The following is a 20,066-nucleotide window of genomic DNA, read 5'->3' as shown; positions in this document are numbered from 1 at the left end:
GATCCTTGAGGCAGCATGCTGGGCAAGATACTCTTTCTGTATCAGTGTTAATGGTCTTATAATCTTAGCCATGCATGTTCTCTGCCTTTTTCAGATGCAGGACTTTGTACATTTCCAAAGTGTGGCTTTGGATCAACACCTAATCCATTCTGATGCTGTAAATAGAGATAAATGTTCAGTGAGGAAAAAGAAAATGTGAATTTTGCAGTGTCCTAAAAACTTACGCTTTTCTTTTTATAGGGGCTGATCTATCTGATTATTTCAACTATGGGTTCAATGAAGATACATGGAAAGCGTACTGTGAAAAACAAAAGAGAATACGTATGGGTCTTGAAATTTTACCAGTTACCTCAGCCACAAATAAAATTACGGTAATTACTACAACTTTTGTGGTATTCTACACGCTTTTATCCCCGTAAAGCTGCTTGTGTGTCCTAAGCTTGTTTTGCCCAGTCAATGGATTTGTTGAGAAGTTTGCACCTGAGTGCCCACTCCTATACCTAGAATGTTCTTGTGTTGCTTTTCTGGTGATTTGCGTGGATAGTGTCACAGCCTAGTTAGAGCTAGATTGCATCTGTACTGTCTCAGAATGTGGCCCATGAGTTAAAAGTTGCGTGGTATCTTAATGGGCAATGTGTTATTTAACTTAGGCTGAAGACAATGCTATGGAAGTAACATCAAGTGCAGAGATTCTCGATGGCAGATACCATCTTTTTAAGGTGAATTTTAGTAAACTTCTGTTGGTTGCTCATTTATGTTGAGTATTGCTACTTATGCCAACACAGACTGATAGAAGAACAACTGGAAAAGACTGAGCCGTTATTTCAAACTGTCATCTTACATCCGTGACTTTCTGCCTATGTCACAAAGTGCTGATTAAAAAGTGTTGCTTTGTTCGTCATCTTGCTGCAAGCATGTGAGTTAGTGGCCTGGTACACTAACAGATTTCCAGTTTTTCTTTATGCACTGATGTATTTTCAGTTGTAGTGCATTTGTTTATGCAGATAAAAAATTTTGTACAATGTGCTGAGGTGCTTTTGTCAATTATGGCATATTTATTTTTTCTGTAGCCTTGCAGCTTTTATTTTTGTTTTCTAACTCCTATCTATGGTAACTCAGATGTGACAAGCACAATCTTTCGTATTTTCTTGTTGTCCTTTTTGAATGAGATAGTAATAAATCAATTTATGGAGATCAGCTTTCCATTAGGAAGGTTCCTGTTTTGTACATTAGTCTTCTGTTTGACGCTGAAGTACAGATGTTATTTATTTTGTTTATTTTCAGTGTGTGGATAGTTTTGTTCTTGAACTGTCATTAAACTGCCTTGGAAATGTTTGTTGCTTTAGTCTGTGTACTCCTGTAACAGAAACGTAATTGCAGACAGGTATTTTTTGGTATCGTTTATTTCCCCTCGTTGACTACTTCAGGTTTCCAGTCGTTTTAACATTATCTTAGCAAGAACAGATCAGAAGCTCCCGGGGCTGCTTGCCTTCCTCATTTGTCAGAATTATAGTGCTATGGAATGGTGGAAATGCTGGACAGTGGGAGTTATGGTTTGCTGTTGTAGCTGATGACTGATAATACTCTCAAACACTTTTGAACTGTTGCCCTGAAAGAAGAGGGCTAAGTATTTCAAACCAAAACTCACCCTTTTTCTATCTCTCTGGAGTTTCTGGAGGTCCAGTGATCAAACAGTATGGATAATAATTGAGCTGTAAGAGTTGAAGAAAGAGAGTTTGTCATGAATTTTACAAGGAATGTGCATAATATAATTATTAAATAGTTTTGTTAATAATTTTGTCAGCCCTTCTGAAATACAAAGTCTCAATTTAGTTTCCGTTGTATGTTTGGGTGAATCTTCTGTAGCTGATAAGACAGTCTCCTATGTTTTCAAATTATTAATTAGTACAAGTCATAGATTTTTCAGATAAGTACTTAAACACAACATATTCTGTTTGGTATTATAAGGTTTTCATACTTGTAGATACTACAGTTAATTCTATTTTTAAGGAATCTTAAATACTTAATGTGCATTTTTCTGGATTTGGAACAGTGATGTCTATGATGAGAAATGAGGTTCTTCCAAAGCTTGCTATTTCAGCTATTTCACTTGGATACAAAAGCTGTGAGAACAGAACCTAAATGATGTTATACCATGAATGAACTAGCTAGACCTCCGTGTAGTAATTGGCATATATTGTTGTTGGTTTTTTCTTTTTGTGAAACTGTTACTTACCTAAGTCCCTGATACCTAAACATACAAGTTAAATAAAGGGAAATTGCTTTTATGGTTTTCGGATTTTTTCTGTGTTGTTAAGACTGTTCCTTTTATCTTCAAAATATTGAAGTTTGAGCTGTCTTAATGATTAGTGCACTTTTGGCTAGTTGCTTCAAAACAGTTTTATTTTTCTGTATTCCTACTTGGAATGGCACTTTGTTAAAAGGAAAAAAAAAGGAACAACAACTCAGAGGAGTGTTGCAGCTATGTGGCTGGTACAGTGGGAATATTGTTTAAAGTTTAGACTGTGTAAGTTTGTCTTGAATACTAACTGCTGTAGGTTTTTCTTTCACGTTTAATGTGCTGCTGAAGTCATAGAGTACTTGAAGTACTTGCACCAGAGTTCTTGCAGATCTTTGATAGTGTGTCTCTGGAATTTTACTCTCAAGTTTTGTAAAAAACAAAAACAAAAAAGAAAAACCAAAAAACAGCAGTATACTTTTGAAGTATTTAAATCAAACCAGTGTTAAATCTTCTAAAAGTTTGCATATTCTGTAGTATCAGGTGACTGTTCTGGTATGATTTGGAAATTAAGTAGTTGCTAGATCTTGCATTCAGTAAAGAAGACGCACAACAGATTCACTTTCTTGTCTTGTAGTTTATTGTTGGGTGACAAATGTGTAAGATATTTCTGTTATTATGATCATGAAGTTGTTTGTTTCTTTAAATCATTTCGTATATCTAAAAATTCAGATGTTATTCTGTTTGTACAGGAAACTCTTCAAGAAAATCAGTTGAGTCTGTTGGTCATGTCCAGAGCAAATACTTTGAAAATAAATACTAAAACTATTTTTCTAAGAAATTACTCTCCGGCACTTGCCTTCTTATGTATCTTAAATACAGTGCTTAAGTAATAAGCCCTTATGGAATGTAGAATTTCATTAGCTGTGCAGTGGTGATTGTTCTTTTTAAAGCGGATTGAAGTTGGACTATTTTTGTGTTGGTTATGTGCTGTGTTGTGACTGTTGGGGTTACTATACTTCTGTGGTTAAACTAATGATAAAATGTTATTTTGAAGGTACAGCAGGGCAGAACTGGAAATCTGGAGAAAGAGTTGGCAGTGCAGTCGACCAAAGCTGATTTCACATCTCCTCCTGCCTTATTCAAATCAGGAATTCCAACAAACAGGTCAGTTAGACAGTTGTAACTCAAGACCCAATAACTTTTTGTACTGTTACCTCTGTACGTTTCAAGTTCATTATTTTTGTAGAAAAAGAACATTTTTCTGCAATAGGTTAAAGTGATAGGAAGAATGATCCTAATCACTTTCTGCTTTACATCACCTTTATGCAACAATTCTCTGTTGCCTTCTTGTTGCTTCAGAAAAGAGAAAGTAGAAGGTATGGGAAAAAAAATCAGCAGGACCAAGCAACAGGAGCGATGTAAAAATCCAGGTGTTGATGTGTTGTCACTATGTTTTGTGTGTAGAATTAGATTAGCCAACAAAATGTCTCTGGCTAATGTTTTTAGGTGAGTATTAGCTAACACGTCTTTTCAGTTAACCAAAACTGAATTGGGCAACAATGACTTCAAAAACTGGAAGGTTTCCTGTAACCCAGTCTCTTTCCTTTGAGGTAGCTTTAGGCTCTTCATATTTGAATATTTTACTACCTTTTCTTTGAAATGGGAGAATAATTTCCTTACTAGAGTGTCTTCTCCAGCCTCAGGCCTTAGTAAATTTTGTCCTTAGTTGAAAGCTACGGCTGTTTGATACCTGGCACTTGGCTGAGAATGAATCCATGCATGTGCTTTAGTTATGAACTGATCTCATTTGGGAGTTTTGTTTTTGTGTGAATTAAATCATTGGTGAGGGAAGCAGAGCAGTTTGTATGCTTTCATCAGCAACAGTTAAAGATTAGTATCTACTGAGTTACTTTTAGTGCTGCATCCACAAGTATCTTGACTTAACTCAGACACTCATTCCATTCTTTGGGATTCCATTTAACACCTCAATATGTTTTTCTTGGGGCTGAGGGGGAAGTCATACTTGATGATTTTGTCTGTAGTGTTTTTTTTCGCTCCTGGAATATTTCCTTAAGTAGCCTGAATTCTTTTCTGACATATTAGGTTATATAGCGCTGTTTTTAATAGGTTTTAGATCTTTTTATCAGTTTTTCTCTGAGAAATAGTATAAGTCTTTCAAACTTTGTACTGGCTCTAATGATCTTACTCAGTTTTCCAAATTGTGGAGTTCTTGTAACAGATTTCTCAGAATTGAAGGTAAGGTACTGTTCGCGAGTCAATGATTCAGAACCTGTAACTAGTTCAGATCTTACAGGATTTCAATTCCTTACACATCTCAATAGTGGACAAAGAGTCTCTAAACGTTTTGGAAAGTAGTTTATGACTGGGATAGTATAGTTTAGTTCAACTTAAAGGTCGTACATCTGCACTGTATAGACTTCATAAATAAAATCTTTGTTGTAAAATCTAGCTAGCATAAATATATCTTATTATAGATGTCTTTATACGACACCTTTCATCTTTTTTTTCTTTTTCTGCCTCAAGTTAGCAGTTCCAAGATTAAGTGACAGTCTTCTTTATTTTTTAGAGATTCCAACTTAGTACATAGGTTGTTAATCAGATTTTTCCTCAGAAATGTCAGACTTGCCTGGTTTTTTTTCCCCAGGAATTTAGTTTCTTAGCAAAGGTTGGGAAACCTATATATCTTTTAATAGTGGGAAGCCAGTAAAATGAATTTAGACTGTTACGTAGCTCAGGAAGAAACAAAATAATTTTTTTCAATTGCATCACTTGTGCATTCCAGTGGTTAGACAATTTTGCATATGTTTATCCTGAGTACTGTCCCTATAAGCTGTTACAATGGCAATGCTGAATAATTTCTATGTTTTTTAATATCTGCTCCTTTGGATACGTTGGCTTTAAATATATTCTTGTGTAGAGAAGGTATTTCTACCATCTAGTCGGGAGAGATTTTGAAAGAACACGATCTGCTCTGAAGTCTAAAACTAGCTCAGTCTTGTTTGTACGTCTTGACTATATGGATAATATACTTCCACTTTAGTTACTTCTCCAGAATACAGTTACTATTCTCTATAAAAAATTGTATTACTGGTTTCTTTACAACCAGATGGTGTTCTGTGGGATTGGATTATTTTTTTCTTCAATGAAGAGTTTATTTTTGATAGACGGGGTATTTTCAACAATTCAGCTCTGTGATAATTTAAAATAATTGCTTTTATGCCATAAAGCATTTGCAATAGTAAATTGCTATGAAATTGCCAGAAGCGTTTTTCATGTAGCAGTAAAATGTCTCAGCTTCTAGCATTAGTTGATGTATTTGGTGAAAGAGGGAAAACTGGTGTGACTGGATACGGTCACATTGGTGTGGGAATTGGGAAGGAGCTGGGAATGAGAAAAGGAATACAAAGAGCAGATGAGAGAGAGATGCAGGAAGAGAAAGACCTAGACAATTTATCTCACCAGAAACAGTACCTCTTGTCAGTCACAGACAAGCACTGCCTCCAGAAAAGCCAGTTCAGGTATCAGAAAGTGTCGGGAGTAAAATAGGAGGGTCAAGTCACCCAAATTAAAGCAAGAAAAAAATGAATCAGGGCATGATCCTTACTTAGCATTTTAATTCCCTTTTTACTAGTCAGGGCTGCAGCATCACTTCATGGATTATTTTATGTGTAGATATTGCAGCTCATACCTCCCTTCAGTGGGAAATCAGAGGACAAATACTGGGTTTTGCTTTTTTGTTCATTTGTAAGCAAACATTAAAATTTTGTGGGGCTTTTTTTTTTTTTTTTTGGGTGTAGTAGATGTGATAGTGGTTTAAATTGAGCTCCCACCCCCCAAAAAATTCTCCAAGGTCAATCAGGAATATTACTCGTTACCAGTACAGAAGCTGCTGTTTGTAAAATAGAATAATTGTTTATCAGCTAATAAAAGGTACAACTTCACGCAAATCACATTCTAAACGTTTCAAAGAAAAATTAAGTGCTTTTGCATATGTGAACATCTGAGAAGTTTTCCTTGAATTTATAAATAGTCCATCACCATCTTAATCTGAGCTATTAGCTGTTTAGAAATTAAACCTGCATCTCTTGTCATGATTTGTTGGTATTTGGGGCTGTTGAATAGCTTAAGGTGTCATGTAACCCTGAAGGAGGACTTAGAATGTAATGGAAGTCGTTTAGTAAATGCACATCGAATGCTTGTAACTGAGTGGTATAGAACAGAATGTTTGTTCACTAGAAGTAGTTAATTAAGATTCATTTTATGTGTAGTTACAATCAAGGTTGAAAACTGAAGGAATCTCTTCTGACTATGAAGTTTTGTAGATCATGGAGAGAATTTGACATATTTCAGAACTGTCCTAACATTTCTGTGCCATTTTGTAGCAGTCCTTTTCCTTACATCATTTTTTTTTTTCAAGGTTTGCAAGATAGTATTTATTTAGTAGCAGAAGAAAAAGTGGAAGTTTTCGTAGAAGAATTTTTATTTGGATGTGAAAACCAGTGTTCTACCAACCCAGTAATCCCTAGAATAGCTCTCTATCACCTAACTGTTCTATCAGAAACTCCCACTTGTTTAACTTCCATTTATTCTTTTTTTTTTTTTTTTGTTATTATTGAAGAGTTCTTTGCATGTAGATGGATTTTACTTTGAGAAAAATTAGTCTGTCAATGTGGTGGGCTATTCCTCAGCATTCTATGTGCTTGGGCCTTTCTCCACACAGAATTTTTCTATAAAATAGATTCGTGATGTCATTACACTGAAAAAAATATGAGTTTCATTTGTTTCATGAGCTGTCTCTGCAAGATTTAAGTGATGAAAATTTGTGAGTTATTTTGAAGAAATGCCCTGTATATAAAATCAATATCTGACCTTTTCTATGAAATTTGTTGCATCTTAATTATGTCCATCAGCAGTAAGTGAGCTCAGAAAAATTGAGAATATTCTCAAGAGGAGGAAGATGATAAAAAGCATGAATAGGATAAGAAGGAACACAGGAACACTCTAAATACAGATTTGTGAAGTATAGTATGAATCTTAATTCTGTGGTCTAGTGAATAAAAGTGGCATCCAGTAGATCCATTAGACCACTTCTGAATTCTGAAAAGTAATAATTCAGAAATTCACTATGTATGTTATGTGTGATAGAGATAAGAAGTGATTTCTGAAATTATGTACTTTTAAAGTTTTGTCCTTTTTTTTTCCATTTCTTTTTGCTGTGTAAAACCTCTGCTTGCCATCTGAGTTTGAGATGGCTTTATGAATTAAATCTCCATGGAGGGTATTATTCATATATGAATAGCTCATAAATAATTGTTTGGAACTTAGTGCGAAATCACTCACTGAGTGACTGGAACGTTCCTTTTAAGCTGTACTTTGTGTGAACTCTGCTGTGGGCTCATGTGCTTCCCACACGTGTGGATTGCCTTTTTATGTTTGAGTGTGTTCACTGGGATTGCATCTGTATCGCAGGTGCCCAGATTGTATAAGGGGAAAAGGAAAGAACCAAGTCCATTGTTTTTCTTACATGCAACACTGAGCCAGGAACTGCTTAACTTCTTATCATTAAGCCTGATAATGATTGGTTGAGGGGGTCTTTGAAATTTTCCGCATGTACGAGCTTGCTATGACTTAGTCAAGATCCAAGGCTTCAGATTTGGCCCTCTTAAAAAGCTGCTCAACTGTTACATGCTGGATGCTTCAGATGTCTCTTTTACCTTGGTGAAGATGAAGTTTTTGATAGAGGTGTCATAGAATCCTGCCAGTCATCTGCTGCTCCCTTTGCAAACAAATATATACCTTCTTTCATTGGATTTCAGGCTCTGCTAATGGAGTATTTAATGAAATAGCATTGCAGTATTGGAAATAGAGAATTTGTCAACTTGAAATTAAGACTGCAACTCATTCCTCGTTAAAGAAGTAAAATCTTTTGGCTGCTGGAAAGAACCGTGGGTATCATAATACATATACATATAATAAAAATTGTAAAACACCAGTAGTATTAAGTAGAGTTTAGGCATGCTCATCAGACTCTAGAAAAATTAAGTGAAAGCCTTGCTCGTTTCATTAAACTGATGTCCAGCAACCAACTGACGATAGTCTAGATTTGCTTCCTTTGAGAGTGCGGTGTTGTACTTGGGCTGCTTCATAAGCAAAACTTAATACTATAGTATTGGTGTTGATGCACATATTAGATTAATGCCCAGTACCCTTGAATGAGTGTCCTAGGTGTGTGTTTTCAGCCTTGATTCCAACAGTTGCTGACAGTGTGCAAATAATACAAGACAGGAAGAGCCTTGGCTTTAAGTACATCGCTTACAAATGGAAGCTCTGTAAAACAGTGGAGTGGGCCAAGCAGCGGGTCCCCTGAGATGAGACTTCCCGCTTTAGAATAGAGTCATCTAGTATACAAAAGGGACTAAAGTTACATAAAATTGAAGTTTTCATGGGTAAGATTTTAGATAATTAGAGAAGGTATCAGTCATGGAGGTGTCTTAAAACTTTGAAAGCAAATGAACTGCCATTGTGAAGACTGAAACCAAGTTGTCTTGTTCTACAAAATTTCACGTGTTCTTTCTTTAATTTTCTTGTAATTAAACATGATTGGATTAGCAATTGTTTTGTAGTACCCGTGTTTGCAATTTAGTTATTAATAGCAACATACAATCCAAACATAGTATAGCCATGCTGGAATACTATGCAAGACTGATGGGGAGGACTGGGAAAGCAGGTGTTGATTATTTCAAAATCTAGGATGAAAAAAAACAGAAGGCTGTTTTTTGGGAGTGGGATGTTATAACAAAAAAAAACACCTTGTCATTTATATTATCTTCTGAGGGGCTGCTGTATAGCGTATTTCACTTTATTTTGCAAATGTGTGGTCAGACTTTTGTACCATTTGGCACTTTTTTTGTTCCTCCGAACTACTGTGCCTAATAAGCTTGCAGTGAAATCCAGGAGGAAGCTGTAAACCTTAAATACTGCAGAGAACTGGGGCAAGGGCATTTGGTTCATCTTCAGCATGCAGTCTGCCAAGGATCGTCTTCAGATTATCTCTGGGAGGTCTAGTTGATCCTTTGTGTTCCAGTGTCTCCTTTGTCTTTTTCAGATGCCTTGGAGTGTAGGTTTTTGGGCAATTGGTGTTAAAGCTGTCAGTGTGGCACGAGTGGGAAAATGTAATCCCAATTTTCAGTAGTTCTCCCAGCTATTTGCATTAATGTTTAGTATTCCACTAGATAATAATAATAAAAGAAAAAATAAATCCCAAACTTCTTTTCCAAAAGACGCTAGAATTATTTTTCTTTTATGTTTCTCTTCTCAAATTCTTTCAAAGCTTTTCCCAGCCTTCCTTACATCTCATGTATTTTGCTGTTGGTAAACACTGTCAGTTTTATCATGATGTTCTTTGTAGGTGTGACATAAACGTACTTTTGTTTCTCTCTGCTTGTAGCTGTGTAACTTTATATCTCATTTCCTAATGGAGCTGGCTTAAGTGAATCCTGCTTTTTAACCTCTTTTAAAAATTAACTGTGGGCTACAAAAGAGAGGTTTTGTTCTGTCTGCATAAGAGGTAGATCTGTAAAGCTACACTTCTGGATTTTGATTGACTGGGGCTGCAAACATGCTGGATTCTTCCTGTTTTCAAAATAATTACACGTTGTCACAGATACCGGGTTTTAGTTACAATAGATGACATTTAGATCTTTGTCATGCAATTTTCTGATCTGGCACTTAGAATGCTGCTTTATTTCAGTATGTTTCAACATGGCTGATTTATTGAAGTTCTTGACAGACTTGCTTATGCTTTAAATGTTAGTGCTTGTACCCCATGGAATGCCATCATATCTTTACTGTCAGTTTAGCGTTTTTATTCTGCTTTGAAAGGTTAATAAATAGAAAAATAAAAAATCCAGTGAACAGCTGTGTTGCGAAGATCTTAGATGCTCTTTGGGGCTTACAAATACCTCTCTTAGCTGACTGTGATTATATACATGCAGTAGGAGCAGCTTCAATCTAACAAATGTACACTTAATAGATAAACTGGTTTGTTAAGTGAATACATCTGCATTTAAAATTCACACATTGTAACGCCAGTGTGCACTGAAATAACTCACCAGGGATTGTGAACTCTGTCATTAAAATCTTAAATTCTAGGTATTTTTTTTTTCTTTCTCTTAAAGCAGATGCACTTCTTCAAATTAAAACTAACTGAAAGATTCTATATTGATCTTTGAGGTCCTTTTCAACCCAGGCCATTCTATGATTCTATGATGATTCTAAGATTCTATGATGATATGGCCTTTCATATATAACCATCCAGACAGGAGGGTCCAGTTTAGAATCTGTAATTTTATGCCTGCAGATTTCCTGACATACTGATGCTGTTAATCCTTTTTTCTTCTTTGTCTCTCATGCTTCTGTTCTTCCCTGCCAGTTTGAGCCCAAAGGCCAGTTCTCAATCATATTTCCAATTCCCATGTGCTGCCTCCTTTAACAAATTTTCTCAGGGGTTATAAGTAAAGAACACTATATGTCATTCAAGCGTGAGATAGTCTGAAGAAATTAGACACCAAAGGTAGATCTCTTCCAGGGTAAAGAATATTTTATTCAAGGCTACAGAGTCATTTACAGAATGAATAATAGATTTCATCATTCATGTTGTCCCCTCATCTGTGACCTAATGGGGTCTAATGAATGGAAAAAGAAATAGTATCATCTTAGTGCTCTTATATTTGCTTACACCATTACCTGTGGAACAAGAATACTACAGTCAGTTCAGTGGGGACTAAGCAGTCTACTTTGACACAAAACTGTTGTGGAACAAAAGGAGAGAAGAGTCATTCTAACCTATTAAAGAATTCATACTGTTATAGAACTGCAATGTTACATGCATCTATTTATGTAATTATATTTTAATAAGAATATTTTTTTCACGGTGGACAACAGGTATGTTTTAAGGAAATTTCTGCGGTCCTTTTCAGCAGAATCAGCTGCTGTCTTTTTTTCCACCAGTGTGGGTGATTCAAAGTCAATTTAGCTTTTATTTGAGAAAATTGTTAATTTGTAAGGAATCATAGATATGTGAGGAAAAATAGTAGAGGGGAAAAAGGGTTGGAAAAATCAACCCTAGTAATCTGTATAGATATTCATGGGCTCTAATTACCTGTTATCAGTTGGGAAAGATCGTGGAATTAATTGTTGCTACTTCACAAAATGTCAGTTCAACTTCCAGTGTCAGCCAAAATAAGCAAATACAGTAGTAGTTATCTTCATCATTAGCAGTAGGAAACAGAATGAGAAAAGTAATGCTAATAGTTCATACAGCCGTGATGCTCTGGGAGCTGAGTATTGTCAGTGGTTCTGTTTATGTCATATCAGAAGAGTTACAGTAGAAGTCCGCAAGAAGGAGAACTGAATAATGGAAGCTAGTCACTTTTGTCTGAGGAGAGGTGTGGATTAGTTCAGCCTGGGGAAGAGCTATAACAGAAGTACCAAGAATACTATGATGCCAGAGAACAGAAATTTCTTTCATGATTTTATTATTTTTGACACAAGGACTGTAGGGCACCAAACACAATTGTCAGGCTGAAACAGGTATAATCAGTGGAGGTTAGAATTACAAGTGTGTTCAGAAGAGATTGTGCAAATGTATGTTAATCAGGGGATATGAAACACAGTGGACAAGTTGTATGGATAGTCTTTGAATTTTTGATTGGCAGAAAACCAGGACAGAGAGAATGTATGTTGATGCCACTTCTCCTTTCTTTCTCCAAAAATCCATTGCTATCCACTTCTAAAGTAGATGTTCTTAGTTTGTTATTGCCCGTTTGGGTTGTAAGGGAGACTGAGGTAAGGCTTCTGCTGCCTGCTTCTTTAAGGTGAACACAATGTTTAGCTATGCAAGTAGTTTTGGACTGTTTGAGAGAGACGTTTTGCATTTGAAAAACTGAAAAGTATGAATGGCTGGTCTAACGCTCCCTTGAGTTTGAAACAAGATTTATTTTAAGAATAAGTTTCCACTAGTTTCAAATACTTCCTTTTTGGTATAGGGACTGTATTCTAAAATGAGAGGGATGGCGAGTGATTGTGTTTTCAATATGTGCTGCAATATCTGTAGTATGTGTGGTAGAGTTGGCTTATGTTTATTTCTGCTTCCTAACTTGCCTTCCTTTGATCTTCCATGGAATCCTCCAGTATGGTTTCTGCAGTTTAAAATTTGTTTTTAATGATTAGTTGTAACTATTTTACTTCTGATTTTTTTAGAAATTCTGTTTAATGTATTTGTTTCTAATTGAAGATTTTTGGTGATCTCACTATGTTATTCTGTACATTTTTCTTTTATTGGTGATAGGAGTATAGATTTATTTCTTACTGGAGATGGAAGGAGAATGCGGAGACCATCATCTTTCACCCTACAAGAATCCTTGCTGCATTGTTTTGTTCTACACACTTGCATATTTCACCAAATTTATCACATTTAACGTTCTTCAGAAAATCTTTTATATTTTGTGCAGGAGAAAGCTTGTGGCATTCAGAATAAGAAAGTCCATAAGAATGTCAGAATTTCTTTTTTTTTTTTTTTTTCCCCTTTTCTTTCTAGTTCCACTTGTTGATTCTGGTTTCTCCTGTGTTGCAGGCGATTATCTGGCGCAATAGATGTGATTGGACAGACCATCACTATCAGCAGGGTAGAGGGACGACGACGTGCTAATGAAAACAGCAACATACAGGTTTTATTCTGCGGATTTACGCTATCTTCAACTAAAAAACATTTTTGCTTTCGCATTGGCTTTTGATTGAAACACTCCCAATTTGTATGAATGAGAAATAGAGAAGTACTTTTATTTTCAAGAAGAAAGTTGTGGCAATTGAAATATATTGATATGGAATATTTGATATATATAAAAATATAAAAATTTTAGTGTTTTGGAAGTTCTGCTTCCTGAAAGGAAATGAGCAATATTGCAGACCTACAATCCAGGAGACTACGTGGTCTGTAGTAGGCCTGTTTACTATGTGACAAAGATAAATACTTCAACTATGTATTCCTCTCCTATTCCAATCAGACTTGTGTTGGGAGTGAAATCCTTCTTATACATAGTTTAAGAAATAGTCTTTTAAAAATATGTTGTTAAGGAGAAAATAGTTGATTGTACATTTTAAAAAAAAAAAAAAAAAGCAGCAGCAGCAGTACTATTTTACCGTAAGTTATAGTAGTTGTCTTTATGATTTTAGTCTTTATGGGCTTGGGTTATCTTCAGGCAAGAAGTGAATGCATTAAGGTTGAACACATAATATCCTCTCCTGATTAAACTGTGGAGAAGAATCAAGTTTGCTTACTGCTCTAGCTGCATTCCATGCCCACTTAGTTTGATTTTGAACAATGCAAATGGATTGTGGTACATATATTGAAAACACTTCAGTGTGTTTTTCAGCTGAGCTTCTCACAGTGTTTAAGTAATATAAAGTCTTGGGGTTTTTTTTTCCACCCTTTTAATGTTGATAGTTTTTTAAGGAAATTTCCCTTTATTTCCCTTTACATCTAAATTATGATGATGTTAGGGCCATATTGAGATGGCCTATGTTCTCTCTAAAATCCAATGTTTGTTGTTCCCTGTTGGCCTTTCTTATCTTCTCAGAGGTACTCGGCAAGTGTGGGTGAACATAGGGTTTGAAGTAGAACTTAAACTATCTGAATATGGCTCTTTAGGTGCATAGTACTTTCCTGATATAGTAACTGGAAGAAGAAGAAAACTATCTTCTACGCTTTTTACGTAGCAATTGTAACTACAGTTTGATATTTTACAGGTTCTTTCAGAACGATCTAATCCTGAAGTAGACAATTTTACCAAGCCACCTCCATTTTTCCCTCCAGGAGCTCCACCTACTCACCTTCCACCACCTCCTTTCCTCCCACCCCCTCCAACTGTCAGTACTGCTCCGCCTCTGATTCCTCCTCCAGGTAAATATCCTGTCCCACATAGAGTCTGATGCTGATGATAATGAATTAAAGACATTGCATTCCATGCTCATTTGAGTGTAAGTGCAGAATTTCAGAATTTCGTGTTCTATTCTTCCCTTAGATACACCTGCAAGGTATAAGGTGTGTGTCCTTTCAGTTCTAGGTAGCACCTGATAATTTTTATCCAGCTTTTTGCATAGGTGTGCTTTTCTTATGAAACCCCTCACCTGTCAAGGTTTTTAAAGGTGAAATAAACGCATGTGTGCTACAGATCTAGCAACCAAGTTTGGCTTTAGTCTTCTGGTTTACAGACAGGTTTATGACATACACTTGTTCAGAAAGTCTCTGTCAACAGCCTTCCATGCTTCAAGTGGATTCAAAGATAACGATTAAGAGCTGTGGATTTGGTTTCTTCGGGCCTCTGTTTTAATTGTGCTCTTGCCAGCTCTTTATCTTCAAAGTTGTTCCTAAAATAGAATCTGCCATCTCTCCTAGGTTCAGTGAAGGGAGAGGAAAAAAACGCGCTCTTACCCAATATTAAACTGAGACTACTTGCCAGAAATTTAAGTATTCCAAATATAAAACATCCTCTAATAGCCCCTTTGAAAAAGGATCCTGCTTTGAAGTTTAGTCTCTTGTTCTGAATTCATTCACTATTGTGATTCACATCTTTTTCGAGAAATGAGTCCTGGAATTCAAACTGCCTAACACAGAAGATTCTCAAATTCTCCTAAGAGATCACTGTCTGTAGCAAAAATACGGGCTGTTTGTTGTTTTCTTGGTTTATTGCTGTGCTGGATTAATTTAAATCTAAAGGAGAAAGTGGATGCTTCTGTTGAACAGAATTTAATGGGTTAAAATATTGTTTTATGTGCTGTAGTTTAAGAATGTAGTTAAAGTATGATGTGTATTTGTGGGATTAGAAAAAAATTACTCAAGTATGAAATTTATGCTGCGTAACTTGGGAAGTTTGATTACTTAGATTTGTACCAGGGATTACCAATTAACCGTACATTTTTTTTCATTAGCATAAGAGAATTTGCCTTTATTTTGTGTGGTGAAAGAAGTTTTTACTCCAGGTCAGACTGGATTGCATTGTTGTGGGCTACTACGCAGCTCAGCTAATTTGGAGTATGATGTCAAGCGTTATCATACTTGATACCTTGCTGTGTGTCACAGCACATGTGGCATTGCTTTCCTTCAGTGAAACCTACTGGGTGTTCTGTAAGCATTTACCAGCCTCGAGTTAGTAGGCCGGCGCAGAGTATCCTGAGAGCAATTTTAGTACATTAGGTAAAATTCTATACTGATGCCATCTGGATTGTTTTTGACACAAATAGGAATATTAAGGTTTTGGCTGGGTGTATCTTTGTGACGCTGCCGTGCAGTTTGTCACAGGGACGTGATCTGTGCTGAATCTACTTTTTGGGCTGATACTCAGGTTTAGTCCCTGCATCCCATGAAATGGCTCAGTATTGCAGTCTTTCTATTTTTTTTTTCTAATTTCTCAGAAGAAATAATTGTCTGATGATGCTTCATGTCAGTTTTCATACCTCAAACATGTTTTCACTGCATTAATAGAAGGAGGGAAGTGTTAGAGATTGCTAATTTTCCCTTACTTGAAGTGCATGATTTTTTTTTTCATTGTTTTTGGCTTCTGTAATTGCCTGATTCATTTACTGAAATACATGTAAATGGAACATACTTCAAACTACCAATAATTTATTCAAGTATCTTACAAATTTATATTAAAAAAAAACAGTTCTGGAAGACGGTCTGGAGTGTTGTGGAAAAATTCACATGACTAAATTGAAATGATTACTTCAACATTTAAACAAAAATTGTAAAGCTTTTCATGGCTGATTTTAAAACTTAAAAAAGATTTTCTGTAATATTCTCTCCTGTATCAATGTTCTCCTCAGCAAAAAGCTGTACCTCATTTTTAGGTTGTTGCTGATGTTGTTTTAAGACGCTGACGTCTGCTTAAGCAAAATCTTCAACTTTACTGTGTATGGTAGTGGATATCTTTTTCATGGATTCTCAAGTGACTGTATTTAAGCTGACTGCCTAACATTTAAACACTTAAATCCACATTTTTATGCCAGGAAAAAATATCTTGGCTTTAAGAAATGGTTGTTTTCTGTAAGTCTTCTTACTTTGCTCAGGGAAGTTGGAATTGTGCTCTCACTGAAAGGCTGAATTTTAGGCATCTGAGCATGAACATCTTGGTTTTAATAGTTCTTGATTTTATAACCTGCAAAATGTTTTTATTGTTCAAGAGCAAGGAATGCCTTCATAGCTTAAGTTTTTGAGGGAAAATAAACTGCAAGGTTAATAAGCACAGTGGTCAAGCTCTGTGAAGGCTTTCAGGCTCTTCTGTTTAGATGCCTAAAAGATACACAAATTGTATGGGAAGTTAAGCAAATGAAGTTGCTTTGTGTATTGTGATCCCAAATGTGGTCCAGAGCCCCTTGAAGTGTTCTTGTTGGTTTCTGTACATTTCAGTTCAGAACCCACTTACACAGAAATCTGATACAGTAATTTTATCTCTAGCATGTTTTATGGAGTTTGAGAGGGTGTTGCCATAGTGAACTAAAACTACCACTGCCTTAATTAAACTGAACTACCGCTGCCTTAAAAGTGAGGTTTCTTTTTGGCATCTACCCGCAAAACAAGCAAGCAAGAAAACCCACAGAGTTGCAACATTTTTTGAATGTGTTTGTATTAGAGGATTCTCCCTTCCCAGATATTTTTATGAAAATAGAGTACTAAGCATTTTTTTTCCCCTCCAAGGAGCAACTGAATGATTAATTGCAGAGTGGCGTAGCATTGACTGAAAAGTCTGTAATTCTTCTTGTTGCCTGAATATTCTGTCTATGTGGACATAGTATTTCCTATGCTAAGCTTTTAAAGGTCAGGGGCCAATTGCATTTCCTTTCTTCTAGTTATAGAATAAATCAAAGCAAATAAGTTCTGTAGGATGTTACTTTCCTTCTGGATACTTAACATTTTAGGGTTATGGCTTGACTTCTAATCTTGAGACACAGATTCATTCTATGTTGTTCTTGCTTCTAATTAAATAAGATTCTGAAGAGTAGGAATTTAAGTAAGAAGCCAGATTAAATTGCACATGGCTTGCCTAAAAGCTTAATGGTAGTTATTAATATCAGATCTTAATCTGAAAACATAGAAAATAAGTTATTCCTCTTGATAGTGCATGTTGTGATAGCTCAGTCTGATTTTAGATGTACAGATAATCACCCATTCAATCTGATTTTAGGTCTACAAGTGATAAGCACTATTACTGTAACTGATACATTATTTGTTATCGTTTTAGGTATACCAATAACAGTACCACCACCAGGTAAAGTTGCTTAGAATTTTTTTCCACGTTTGATTAAAAAGTAAAAAAGCTGTTGATGTACAACTTATCAAGTTATTTTTAGTCAGATACAGAGAAAAGTTTAGAAATACTAAGCTATATGCGTAGATGTAGACTTAGTCTACAAAGGCAGAAAAGTATGAAAAAGCTCTTGACAAGTGGACTTGCCTATCAGGTTCTTACAAGTTGCGTGCTTCCTTCTTCACTTTCCATCCTGTTTTTCTGTTATGCAGAAAACAAGTGTGGAAGTGTGATTGTTGTTTATAAAGCATTGGTAGCTTCTTAGAAAATTTCCTACATTTCTAAATTGTTGTGTTTTTTTTTTTTAAGATTGATACACTATTTAATTTAATGTGCTGATATTTAGCACCTTGCCTTTGTTAATCTGGAAAGTAGTTCTCAATTTTACCAAATAAACTTTAAATAAGTTCCTGTAACTGTTACATGTTACTGATAAACAGTTTATTGCACTGTGCTCTCTGAAATGCCTAACTCAGTTCTCTTGTGTTCTTCTCCCTTCCATCTCCCCCTGCCCCTCCCCCCAATAAATTATTACAGGCTTTCCACCACCACCTGGCGGTCCTCCACCTTCCCTCATACCCACAATAGAAAGGTGATTACCTGTTGGAAATCTTATAAAGCAGTGTATCAGTATTTTGTAACTGTAATAAATCAGATGTTAGTGAAAACTCTTAGACTACTCAGTGGGTTTTGTCTAACAGTGGGGAGACAGTTACCAATTTTTACAGTATTTTTCCAGAAATGTTAGTAGTCTCATGTCTTTGCTTAATATTCTTTTGAGTAGATTACACGACCGCTTAACTAGTTTTGTTGAGTTATGATGCTGTATCAATGTCAAGACATAAGAGGAAGGTTAAGGTAACAATTGTTGAAGTATTCTTTAGCAGTCTGAAGGCTGAGTTAGGTTAACCTCCTAGTTCACCTCATATGTACTGTGTCCTCTAAACACAATTAAACAGTTTGGCCACAGATTCAAGCCCTCATAAGCTACAGGAAATGCCGGAGTTTGTCAGAATCCAGATTTGTATTTGTACTGTTCGTAAATGTCCAGATTTGATAGGCTTAATGGTACTTTTTCAATACCTTTTAAATGTGCATGTATGTATTTATATATCTTAAAATAAAAATTAAAAAAGGGGGGAAAAGTGGTCAGCACAGCTGAAAAGTATTTATATTATGCTGTGGGGCCCAAGCCAAGTCATAAACAAAGTTCACTTAAGATGGTGCAAGCCTCTTTCCAGTCTGTTGGATTTCACTGGAAGAAGGTGCACGCTTCTGTTTCTTTGAAATGGAAAATTCTTTTAATATATGTGCTGCAGGATGATGAAGGCAAATATCAGAGAAAAATCTCATCTGATTTAATTCAGAAAAAAATAACTGTATACATTCTCTGTGCATGAAAGTGTTATTTCATACTGTCAGTTACTGTAAGTGGCTGTTTCTTCTGTTAAGCAGTAGTCATTGTATTTACTTTGAGTAAATATTTACATAGGTTCTGAAATATGATATGAAAAAAATCTAGTTTATTGTAGGACGTGGGAACTAGATCATATACTGTTAAATACTGCGATTGGCCTTTCTCTACCTTTGCTTTTGTTTTGTTTTTAAACTAAACTAACCCCAAACTTGTGTTTTTGTATGTTTGTTTTAATAGTATTTCAGGAACAGAAATAGCATTCAATTTAAATACAGCATAGATCATTCATTCAAACTATGTAGGAAGTGGTAAAAATCATCAAAGAATTTTGTGTTTGAGTTATGTCTTATGCACATAACATCCATTTTAACCTTCCTAGTTTCACCTGCTTGAGTTGGCTACCTCTGAAAGAAGTCAGAATAGAAAATATGTAGTTCATTTAGTACTTTATTTATAGAAGTACACATTTGAAGTCCACCTGTTCTTAGATATGCTTACATGCCTACTTGTTAACAGAAAGAATGGGAATGGTTTCATTCACAAAAGAAGCACTTCCAAGCAATTGTACATTAAGTTCAGTATCTGCAATAATATGATATAAGCAATATTTGAAATAGAAAATTCCTAGAAAATACAAAAAAACGGTTCAAGTGTCGTATTTGCTTTGAATATATGGTGATGTTTTTTTTTTAATTTTAAGAAGAGGTTAGAGAATGCTGTTGTCATTTTTATTAAGCTATGAAGTAATGTTTGTTTGCTTTCTTAATTAGTAATACTCAAAATTAAATACTTACAGCAGATACTTTTTTTTAGTCTGTAAGATGGTAACAATTCTGTGAAATAATGTGTATCTTTTGATGGAATTAGCCTTAATATATGTAAAATCCAGTATTACCATTTTCTTCTCAACAGTGGACATTCCTCTGGCTATGACAGTCGTTCTGTTCGTGCATTTTCATATGGCAGTGGTGAGTAAGTTTTCTGGCTTTGAAAAATTTTGATCAGTGCTCTGTCAAATTGTTTT

At 35.5% G+C, this 20,066-nt stretch overlaps 1 protein-coding gene across 3 annotated transcripts in view; it reads left to right on the top strand.

Moving 5' to 3' along the window:
- The window catches only part of FIP1L1 (factor interacting with PAPOLA and CPSF1), a 40,715-nt gene that overhangs the window by 10,058 nt on the left and 10,591 nt on the right, over window positions 1-20,066 (top strand). For 2 of the 3 annotated variants that reach the window (XM_021394439.1, XM_021394440.1), the window contains exons 7-13: window positions 241-371; window positions 3,297-3,406; window positions 12,897-12,990; window positions 14,069-14,222; window positions 17,560-17,586; window positions 18,163-18,217; window positions 19,955-20,010. In XM_021394439.1, the coding sequence (XP_021250114.1) occupies window positions 241-371; window positions 3,297-3,406; window positions 12,897-12,990; window positions 14,069-14,222; window positions 17,560-17,586; window positions 18,163-18,217; window positions 19,955-20,010 (627 nt within the window). Of the gene's footprint in view, window positions 1-240; window positions 372-650; window positions 720-3,296; window positions 3,407-12,896; window positions 12,991-14,068; window positions 14,223-17,559; window positions 17,587-18,162; window positions 18,218-19,954; window positions 20,011-20,066 lie in introns of all 3 variants that reach the window. The other variant, XM_021394441.1, reaches the window with a different exon arrangement.

Source organism: Numida meleagris, chromosome 4 (assembly GCF_002078875.1).
Source record: "Numida meleagris isolate 19003 breed g44 Domestic line chromosome 4, NumMel1.0, whole genome shotgun sequence".
NCBI lineage: Eukaryota > Metazoa > Chordata > Aves > Galliformes > Numididae > Numida > Numida meleagris.
This window is presented reverse-complemented; position numbering and strand designations above follow the sequence as displayed.